At 38.0% G+C, this 11,485-nt stretch overlaps 2 protein-coding genes across 2 annotated transcripts; one reads left to right on the top strand and one right to left on the bottom strand.

The window, feature by feature from the left end:
- Positions 1–1,956: 1,956 nt before the first annotated feature.
- On the top strand, positions 1,957–2,513 carry LOC122652163 (17.8 kDa class I heat shock protein-like). The gene has a single exon (XM_043845838.1). The coding sequence runs from the start codon at positions 1,990–1,992 to the stop codon at positions 2,497–2,499; it is 510 nt and encodes a 169-aa protein (XP_043701773.1). The 5' UTR covers positions 1,957–1,989; the 3' UTR covers positions 2,500–2,513.
- Positions 2,514–4,007: 1,494 nt separating this feature from the next.
- On the bottom strand, positions 4,008–10,377 carry LOC122651867 (pentatricopeptide repeat-containing protein At1g62914, mitochondrial-like). Its single transcript, XM_043845428.1, has 3 exons — positions 7,924–10,377; positions 4,495–4,553; positions 4,008–4,415 (listed from the first exon to the last, which is right to left on the bottom strand). The coding sequence occupies exon 1, from the start codon at positions 10,307–10,309 to the stop codon at positions 8,129–8,131; it is 2,181 nt and encodes a 726-aa protein (XP_043701363.1). The 5' UTR covers positions 10,310–10,377; the 3' UTR covers positions 4,008–4,415; positions 4,495–4,553; positions 7,924–8,128.
- Positions 10,378–11,485: the final 1,108 nt, after the last annotated feature.

The raw sequence follows: 11,485 nt of genomic DNA on the forward strand, positions 1-11,485 counted from the left end.
GGGGTCTGGGTCTTTTCTACATTTATAATTATATATTATATTATATGGCATCATCATCATCATCATCATCATCATCAATAAATTAAGGACGGAGTTCTCCATCACCTATGGCAAAATAAGAATCTCTTCTCTCACGGGATTCTGACGCTCAGATGAGACTCCTGAAACAATGGAAAGGGCAGTTCTGTACCTAATTACCAATCTACATGGAAAAGTGATTTCATTCATCTAGATTAGCCATCAAGAAACACAAAACAAAAGGAATTGAAGCCCCAGTTCAGGCCCAAACCAAGATTAGATGTGATAAGGGTAGCTAGGCACTATCAGCCGGGCTGGACATGCTACAAAAATGAGAAAAAAAGGGGCCTAACCCAAGAACTGAAAATTTGTCACGAGATATGTCAAATGGTCCATATAACCAAGTTTTGGTATGGTCCCTAAAGTCGTCTGCTCACATGTCTAGTTTCAATCCAAACAGAGTTAACCATGAGGTAAAACAAATGGCTGAAAACGGGGAAAAGATCCAATAGTGATTAGAATACTAGTAGTAGCAGTATACATACACAGATAGAAACAAGTGCTAATACATGGGGGATAACAATTGAATGTGGGTTGAAATTTTGACATGTGGTCTACCTCGGACATCTACTAGGTATCCAATATATAGTTGGATTTGCCATTTGACCTTTCATATGGTGGAATTAGGTATCTAGACTAGGGGTGTAAATGAATAGCCAAAATCCGTTTCTGTATCCATTTAGCACTATCCAAATCCATCCGAAAGCTAAACGGATGCAAATACAGATAGGCTATAGTTATCCGAAAAACTATATTTACATGTAAACGGATAAAATATCCGATCTGTATCCATTTAGCACTACCCGAATCCGTCCGATTGCTAATCGGATGCAGATGCGGATATAGCACTATCCGAGCCGAATCCGATCCGTTTACAGTCCATAGTTACTTAAAACCCGTTTTTTAAACATCAATTTTTTTAATTTTTTTTTTTGACTCTCCCATAGTCCTAATTTTTCAAAGCTAAATTTTGCCATTGAATTTGAGGTATAATTTGACAAATGAGTAAGGAACCTTAGACTCTACTTATCCACAAAATTTTGGATAATATATAATCTGCCACGTGGACAAGATTTGGACTGTGTTGAGAAGGCTCTCAATTTGCCCCAATTTTTTTTTTTCTTCCGTTGAGTTGAAAATACTCACAAAGACATGAAAATACAATCCCAGTTTATTTTTTGGGAGATTAGAGTAATTTCCTAATTACCATCACATAGGAAGTTAGACCTAATTTGATCATTCTCCAAAGCTACTGCTCAGCCTTTTTAAACTCGGAACCTGTCAGTCCCTGCCAATTATGGAATCGGTCTAAGAAATTATAAGAATTTGTCCCTCAGATATGAAATCTAACGATCCAATCCCAAAAATTTGGGATCCTAGAATCAGCTGCTCCAAAACGTGGGATTCGACCGATCCGATTCTGATATTTGAAACCATGCTTATTGCTCTGCTGGGTATCTCTATTAATTATGCCTCTGCTTTGACTGTCACTCCTCTTCTTCTACAGCTGTACTTCCTACATGACCCTTCCAGAATGTTAAAAGTCTTTTTTCTCCCATTGAAATGACCATTTGTCATTTATATTAATGTTAATGAGATAATCCACCACTATCATCCATCCCTTCCTTTTATTCCCTTTTTAAGTCAAAAAATTCCAATCCATCGCGAAGCTTCCACTTTAATTACAAAGATTTTTCAAGAACCAATAAATCATTCCAGAATCTTCAAGAAAACTTAAAATCTAACCCCCTTTATCGACCTATAAATTACTACCACCAAGAGACATAATTGGGTCAGTGTATTTTCTCAGGCAGTCGAAAATTCAAATATCCAAAAATCATCAAAGTCTCAACCGAACAGCTCTAGCTCTCCTTGGAATTTCGGTAAACACAAAAGAAGCAGTGAATTAAAATGATGTCGATCTCTCCATCGCTCTTCGACCGAGGGTTCAGCATATTTGATCCCTTCCAGAGTTTCTTCTCTGACAATTCCAATCTATTGGGTATTTCCACCAACACAGAGATGGATTGGAAGGAAACCAAAGATGCCCATGTCTTCCAAGTGGATCTTCCAGGCCTCACCAAGAACGACGTGAAACTAGAGCTTCATGAAGGGAAGGTTCTTCAGATCACAGGGGAAAGGAGCGAAGTAGACGCAGCGGAGAAGGACGAGAAATGGCATTGCAAGGAGAGGACAGTTGGCAAGTTCACCCGGCGAATATTTCGTCTACCGGAGAACGCAAAGATGGATGAGATAAAAGCTACAATGGAGAACGGAGTGCTAACAGTGACTGTGCCAAAAAATGAAGATGAAGAGGTCAAGGAAACAAAGCACAGAGCCGTCGAAATCACTGGTGATGATGAACACCAACACCAACGTATTTCCAAAGGACTTGGTCGTTTCGTGTGTTGCAAAGCTTAACTAAATTCATTAGAGATGATGATGATGATGATGATATAAAGCTAGAACTGGTTTTTGTGTTAATTAATAATCCGTGTGTTGGGGATTTCAATTCTTGTTTGTTTGTTTGTGACTTTGGGTGGGTTTTGTTTTCTGTCTGTAGATTTGTTGGGCTTTCAACTTTAATTGCGTCACTTATGTAGTAAGCCATTTTCTTATGTACATAGATTTGTAAAGGGGACGAGGGTCCACAGTGAAATTAAAGCATATGCTATGCCCATTGTTTTTTTTTTTTTCCAAGTTTCACAGGGTTTTAAGTTTCAAGCTGAGGTAGAAGAAATATTAATTTAACTTGCATTCTTCTTCATTTCCACTCTTTCTCTCTTACGGGAGAAAGAACGCTACCTGGTCATATGCAGTGTGTGGCACGTACTTCTGTGCCCAGACACAGAACCACACGAAATGACTGATGCATCCCCATGGAAAGGTAGAAATCCCCAAGGACACAACGATCATTTTGCTCAGCCCTATGTCTGGGTGCAAGGGCTGCGCATTAGATTTCCATTCTTTTAATTTCCTTTGCAACCAAACGGAGCCTCAACGTTATTTTTTACCAATTGCCCACATCCAGACCTACTCTAAACTTTCTAGGCCCAGCCCTAGTTCCAGTATGCCTTCGCTTAACTTAGGCTGGGCTGGATCTACTCTGTAATCTCTTCTAGGCTAAGGGTTGCTCAAACACGGTCTGGGTAAATTTATACCAGAGGCAAACTGAACCACGTCCTTATTGGTCTATTTGATTCATGAGATCAATATTTTTCCAATTCATTTGGACATGGGAATGCTTACTTTTTTCCTTCAAATGGATCCGCTAAACTTTACTTCCACTTGAGTCATTCAATGTGCTGGTAGGGGTAAATGGGTTTCTGCACTGCCTAGAAGGATTTGTGGTGCTTCTCTCAAACTTTAGTATTTGCTTATATACTGACACACTTGTACTTATTCTTAAACTGCATTTTAATTTTCAAGACTAGATTATCATCAGTATGAGATCCGTGTAATGGGATGCAAACAATCAACTCCACAACCAAAGACTCGAAGAAGGAGCATCAGCTAGCAGGATCCATGTTAGCTTTGCTTGTTCACAGAGATGATTGGGGAGCTTAATGAATGGATTCAGACAAAAGTAACTAAAGAATGCAGGTACTAACAGAAGGAAGTTACTTACCTCAAGTCTATGTCAAAACTAAAACAAAGGTGTGTAATCTTTCTCCGAGTAATACAAACACAGGATGCAAGCAAATATCAAATGTAAATGTACTTATAACCAATGTGATTTGTGAATCATCCAAGACGATCTAGTTATTCAATGAAAACAGACAAAAGGGCAAGATGAAAACTATTGGATCCACAAACCAGAACTTTTACAGTCCTAAATCACATATCATGACTTCATATATAAGGGGATCAACCTGTCAAATGCCCCAGTGGATTCAGAGAACCATGCCATAACCATTGCTGGCAGATTTACACTGTCAGAAGTCAGAAAGAACATACCACAATATTTTGAGGCTTCATGTCCCTATGCCAAACTCCAGGTACAGTGTGAGTGTAAGCCAGCCCCCTAAAATTCTGGAGACCATCCCAAATCAGTTAACAGCAGGGTAAGAAACGTAAAATTATGCAAAACACACAACAAAAGATGGATATATACCAGGTAGGTCTAGAGTTTCAACATAGATGAATGGCATCCTCTGGTTCGCATTGCTGTAGTGATACACAGTCTTGGTGACCCATTCAATGACCAGGTTGAGTAAAAGCTTGTTTTTTACTGGTAGTAGAAATTAGAAAGAAAAAAAAACAGCATTCAGAGAAATCACATTTGGGTGATCCATGGGGCGCACGAGCTGCAGCTTACCAGTCTCCAAGCATTTTTCCTGCAGAAAAATAGAAGTAGCATGAAATCAGGAATGAAACTGAAAGATGACTACAGTTGCTGCAGTACTTTGCCCATACCTGAAAGACAATTCCGAATGACCCAGTCCCCACAAAAGTTCTGCCATATAACTGATGGCCTGTGAGGTACAACAAAAAATGCATTAGGACTCAACCTGTAGAAGAATAATGTTTCGTAGAAGACTCCTAATTCAACCCTTCAAAGTTGAAAGTTCTTGCACTACCAGAGAAATAGAGAGGCAATGCCATGTAGGCTGACCACCAATTTTCTAGGAAGAGTGATAATTCTTAACACATTTTAAATTTTTTAAAAGAATTATTACAACACTGTAATAGAAATTGCAAGAAATATGAATTGTAAGAGAAATATATAGCACAAGAACAGACTGTCAGTAGGTTTCATTTGACCCACTTGCCTTAGCCATTTCTGCCTCCAATATTCGAAAATGATGTATAGTAAAATATCTCAACAACAGCAGCTGATATTTCCTTTTACATATATAAAGTAAAATATCTCAAATGGAATCCATTCACAAATCGAAAATACATTTCATAGAGGAGAAATTCAACAACATAGTTATAATCCACCGGAAAGGGAAATATCACATACGCAAAGAACAGGATATCATGCACCAAGAGGAAGGAGGAATGAGAAAAAGAGAGAAACGTAAGTAATTCCAGAAACAAAGAACGCAAGAGGATACTTTAAAGAGAATATTTTTATCCTGAATGACCTGACTTTGGACCAATCAAGCATAGGGTTGACGCTCAAGAAAGATCCGACTTTCAGGGTCCTTAAAACACTGCTATGCACTGCCATATTTTAAAGGTATCTTCCCTTTTTGTTTTTCTTTCTGTGATCCTGTCTTCAAGTGTTAACTGAATTCATGTTAAATTCTTAAAATGTTTAGTGGTGTTTGATGTCTCCATTTTTTATGAATTTTACTGTCTTCCATATATTCAGCACATACACTTCGTAAAGTCTGCTTTCCCCCCTTCCCACCAACTCCCCAATACATATTCAAGACAACAGCCAATACCTCTCATACAGGAAGCAAATTCATCAAACTGAAACCTTCATTTGATGGGTCCTAGAGTATAATAAACTTGAATCTCAGCCAAAAATTGATGAACCATACTAAACTCATTTAATAGGACCAGGGGGGGGGGGGGAGGGAATCTGCAGATACCAAAAGGACTAGGTTGTGCCCATGCATCAATTAGGAAATTAATGCTAGTTTAGAGAGGAACCTAGTTGGTGAACATGAATTTAAGTCGTGAGTGATAATTTGGTGGACAGGCAAATGGTTTGAGCCTTTCAGGTGCTACTGTATGCTAGAACTATTCACCAAGATGAAATGTCTATGCATCAGGCCATCAGTCAACTGCATTGATTTACTTCTTAGGATAGGGGTATTATCTTCACTACACATTCAAATTTTTTACTTCTCGTGCATTTTCTCTGTTGTTCCCTTTTGGATCAGTCTCAGACTCGCCTCTCCGTGGTTAGTTCGAGCGAGAAATATTTACACAGAGTATATGACCAGAGTGTTTTGTAAGTAAATAGGCATTTTCATTTTCAGTCTGTAGTTGACTGCTATCTCTGTGTTGGGTTTCATCGAGGAGAAGGTCTGCTTGTTAGTAATGGCATGCTTGATTGTTGGCAGGTGGGAAGAAAGAGAGTCAAAAGGAGAGACTTGCAAAACAGTTGAGATGTAGGGTCTTCCAAGCAGAAAACAGTACCAATTCTTTTCCTGATTGAGCTCAAGTGAGGCTTGGTTGCATTGCTCACATTAGGAATTTATAACTTGAAAGGCATGATAGGTCCCATGTGCATGGGCCAACTCCAAGTAGAGATTCATATAAGGGGGAATTGGATAATCCCAACTCTTCTACTGTGTTTCCTTTTGCATTTGCTTTATTATAGAGGTTGAGTCAATGCAAGTATGGTACCTAATGCATGCATTTTTTTCTGGCACTGAAAGAGGAATGTTCTATTGCAGGTTATTGTTGAAATATTGGTCCGGTTCATAACTGGTTCTCTACAATTGGTTATTTTCTATGTAATGTCAAGATTCAATGTACCTGCATGCTAGATAAGGCCTATGAGTCAGCCCTAGCTAGCATGCCTTATTTGTAATTCCTTTTCATCATTATAAATAAAGTGGTGGCCTCTGTCACTCTGACAAGCCAATATTCTCTCAACTCTCCTCTTCTTCTCTAAATTCTTCTATACTTCCAGAAAATTTAATGGTAAGGTTTCTAACTGGGTGTGATTTCAAACTACTTAGGTATGACCTACACAGTTCAAAACTCCCAACGCAATAGGTCTTGTTTCATTTGGGACTTTTTTTTTTTGGGTAGATTTTGACCCTATTTGAGTCTGGATGGTCCAACTACCTAATTAAAGGGCCACATATCTCATATGTCAAAGAGGAATCCATAACCAGTAGAAGGTAAAAAATTCATCTAAATGCAGTAGGTTAACTTATAGCTAGTAGTCATGTAATTCAGGGGCAAGGGGGAAATGATAGAGTAAATATGCCATGGGATGTTCAAGGCAAGCAGGTGCTCCAAGGGAATATAAACTGAGGATACAAAAAGAGCATTGAACCATCAAAAAACTATACACATTGTAAAAGTAACAATACATAAGGCAAAATTTTGAATAGCCACAAATGACCTACTTTAAGACCCAACTCCACAACCAACCACCCCTATGACATATTGAGAAATATAAATAAATGGATTTTTTACCAGGATCTTCTTTATTTCCCTTCTGAGTCTCAACCACCCCCTTCACCCAATCCTCCTTTGTCACTGCTAGACTACTTTGAGCTTGCAAAACCTGAGTTTCTAACAATAATCTGTGAAGGGAGATTCTCTTTAGATAATGGAGCAGCTGGGTGGGGTTCTATCATCATATATAACAATAATTTTCTGCTGGCCTGTTCGAATTTTGGTTACACAGGGAATGCACAAGAAACCGAAGTGCGAGGGTTGCTTCAAAGACTGCAAGAAATAGCAGATATGGGCATCGTATGCATCGACATCTGTACTGATTGTGAGGATCTTGTTTAAAGGGTGGACAAACCAATTTCCAATTGGCCTCGGGAGGTTTTTCATATTTTTTGGGATATTAAAATGTTGTTACAACAATACTCTACTATTTGTATAAGTAAGAAACCTAAACATCTTATTTCCCCAGCTTATAATATTGCTAAATGTGCTAGAAGGTCTAGGAGCAGGGTTTATGTAAGAGACGATGTTATTTCCTTTCTTTTTTAATGTCATTTCTTTCTTTTGCTACCCAAAAAAAAATATTAGATGGATGGTAAAAATATCCAAACAAGATATGCAAATAATGTCACGATAAACTTATCATAGGCTACCAAACTGAGAACATACATTAAAGGATCAGCTATTAGAAAATGAAAGGGTAATGCTACTGTTTCAAATATTACAGGCTGACAGGATAGGTAAACCAACCTGGGATGTTATTGAGCTCAAAAACCTGAAATATTTATTAGCCATAAATCTCAGGTTCAAAAGTATTTTTGACCACTTCATGGGAGGATTCACTCGACCACGCCAACTTTTGTTCCCATTAAAGGTCACAAAGTTTAAGTATAGCAAAGATAAGTACACCTTGGAGCGAGTCACATCAGCATTAGGATCAAGGAGCTTCCTATGCTTACTCCAAGCCCTCAGCCAGTATGTTGCCAACTTTATCCTGCAGTATAAAATTATCATGAATGTCGGTTCCCCCATCAATTTCTTCTTTGCCAATGGTCCCAATCAACAACCCATGAGTAACAGCATCAGGGACCCACCCCTTTTCCAACATCCGATCCAAAAACCTACAGGCCTCATGTTTCTGACCCTCATTTAAGAGGCCATTGATCACAATATTGTACATTGCTGGATGAAGAACTTCATCCTTAGAAGCAAGCTTTTCTATTGTGTGGGTAATTGTATGCAACTGAGAATGATGGGCCATAAAAAGCAGCACTTTACTTAGTGCTTTTGAATTGGGTTCTGAACCATTTGCAACCATCTGCCCAAACAATAGAGCACAATCATTTGTTCTGTTCTGCATACACATCCCATTTAATAGGACATGGTATGTTTCTACATCTAAAGCACAACCCTCGACCAACATTTGCGAGAAGAGAACTAAAACATATTTTGCATTGTTTGTATTGCATAACCCGTGCATAATAGTAGTGTATGCTAAAGGACTACATACAGTGCCAGAAGAGAAGGCCAACAATCGTAGTCTGATTGCTTCATCCATCTTTCCACTTGAACAAAAAGCTTCAATCAACACATTCAACGAGGAAGCTCTGAGAGGGCATCCACTGCTAGACATATACTGCAACACTTCAGTAGCTTCTTTTAACTTTGCCACATGACAAAGACCTTCAACCAACTCTGCATAAGAGTCATAATCTAACAGCCAATATTTGGCACGGACCCAATAAAATAGCTCTAGGGCTGATTCATATTTTTTAACTTTACACTGGCCAACAACAAGAGCAGAGTGAATAGCACACTCAGGGACATACGACGATATGATCATTCTACTGAGAACTTCAAAAGTTTTTCTGACTCCTCCATTCTCACAAAGTCTCCGAATAAGAATACTCCAAGAAAAGCTATCTGCTATATTCCTTTCAACCATCTTCTGAAGATATTTATAGGCCTTGAAAAAGTTACCGGCATTGCAATAACCAAGGAGCAAAGCATTGTGAGGATCAACTTCTGAAATGGAGTTGTCATCCAAAAAGTCTCTTGCTTCACTAAATTGCCCAACTTTACAAAACCCATTCACAATATCCACATAGACATCAGCCTCAGGAGTTAAACCAGTTTCTATCATATCCTCAAGAAGCTTAATTGCCTCATCCAACTCTGGGTTCTCACATAAGCACTGAATCAGAATCCGATAAACAAATGTTTCAGGCACAAAACCAGAAGATCTCATCATTCTAAATAACCTAATTGCCTGGTCTGGCCTACTAACCTGACAAAAAATAGGTATGGTAATATTATAAAATCTTCTATCTCCAATGCACCTTTGCTCAAACATCTCTTTCAAAAATGAGACTGATTCATCAACTTGGTTTCTAGCACAAAGACTGGTTATCAATATCTCAAATGTCCTACTATTAGGACTACAGCCTTTCATGCTCATTCTTCTGAATTGATCTATGGCAGAGATAATTCTATTGGCTTGGAACAGTGCCTCCAACAAATGATTCAATGTATCAATATTGGGAACGATCCCAGCTTTCACCATCTCCTTATAAAAGAACAAGACAGATTGAAAATCACTCCCCTCCTTCACAAGAGAACCCAGCATAACATTATAGGTAATGACTGAAGGCTTATAGTTACCCAATTTCATTACCTCGAGAACCCTTAAAGCTTCTGTCAGCCTATGATTTCTAACAAACGAATCAATCACCGGAACCAAAGCTTCTTCTGCATATGAGCATTTTGCCTTTATCATCTCATTGCAAAAGAAATCCATTTCCCGAATATTTCCAGCCATACCCAGCTTCAGAATTATCCAGCTATACGTGTCTGCAGTATGACGGAAGCGTTTTTGAAGAGAAGCCCATTTGAATATCTTGACCGCAGCGTTCAAATTGTTTGTAGAATCCAAAACACGAATTAGTTTATCTGGGTAAAGCTCGTTCTTCAAAAGAACAACTTTTGATTGAAATTCAATATTGTATGGCTGGTTTTGATCATTTTCAGTAGAAATTTGAAAATGGGTTGCGCATAAATACGAAGAAATATATTTATTTACAGAACCCCATCTGAAAATTTGCTTGGAGATAATAAACTGTGGGAGCTTTGCGTCCATTGAATGAGCCTCTCAGAGCATTACTATTTTTTGTCTCATGAGAGGAATCAAGGTCTACAAAAGAGTGGAGAGGGAGGGGGAGGGGGGGGGGGGGGAAGAGTTAAAAAGAACTTGGAACGAGAGGGTAGAGATCTCTTACCCGGCTAGGCTTCCCTTCTTCTTCCTCCTCTTTTTCCCCCGAGTTACAATCTTCCGCAGCTATAATATGAAGTGCTCAAGTGCAGCCTGCGCTGCTTGTCTGCAACCAACGAGGTTATTTTTCATTTTCTTCCCTTAAGTTTATCCATAATAGCAGATTCTCCCCTAAAATAGCTTTATTTAACTTAAACCTCAAAATGTCACAGCTGTATATAAAAAAGTCCCATCCGATTTTTTTTTTTTTGGGTGATGGAAAAGAAAATTATATTACTAGAAAAAGATTACATCGAAAGAGGACGATGGCAATCCTCAAGGTTACACCATTTAAACTGTACACTAGTGAAGTTAAAGACAGTCTCATCGAATTTTAATTGACAAACTTATGAGTTTTTTTTTTTTATTGTTATTATTATTTAATTTTCTAATGAAAACAACTTATGAGTCTTTGATCCTACTATAGCGATGGAAGGCAAGGCTATTAAAAATGGAATCGGAGATGGAATTGGCCAGTGCTCTGAATCAGTTCGATCCAATATATTAAGGCCATTTTGGTTTAGAATCGGAATGGATGAAAAATAATAATAATAAATTAAAATTCCAAAAATTTAGAAAAAAAAAAACATTTATTCTAACTAAGGCTCTCTTTGGCATAGTTTATATTTATATTTATTTGAAACGAATATCGAAACCATTAGATGTGTTCTACATACCCAAAAAAGGTGAGGACTATTACAATTGGAAATGTGAATATTTTAGTTTGGTATTCTCAACTCAAATTCTATTGCAATTAAAATTCCTATAATGCCTTGTACCAAAAAAAAAAAAGGATGTTAGCATTCTAACCATTTGGACTTCTATGTTTTGGGTTTCCAAGAAGTTGCAAAGAAACTTTTCTCTTCCTCTCTTCCTTCCCAATAGTTTTCCTATTGTTGCAAATGCAGGTTTTTAGTTCAGAGGATTCTTACTTGAAACAATCAAAGGGAACATAAGTTGTCCCAATCAATGGGTTCACACCATTTTGCTTTTAGCATACCTTTG

This window comes from Telopea speciosissima, chromosome 2 (genome assembly GCF_018873765.1).
Source record: "Telopea speciosissima isolate NSW1024214 ecotype Mountain lineage chromosome 2, Tspe_v1, whole genome shotgun sequence".
In the NCBI taxonomy this organism is placed as follows: domain Eukaryota; kingdom Viridiplantae; phylum Streptophyta; class Magnoliopsida; order Proteales; family Proteaceae; genus Telopea; species Telopea speciosissima.

Coding starts and splice junctions, on each gene's coding strand:
- LOC122652163 (XM_043845838.1), top strand. CDS start 1,990: ATGATGTCGATCTCTCCATCGCTCTTCGACCGAGGGTTCAGCATATTT.
- LOC122651867 (XM_043845428.1), bottom strand. CDS start 10,309: ATGGACGCAAAGCTCCCACAGTTTATTATCTCCAAGCAAATTTTCAGA.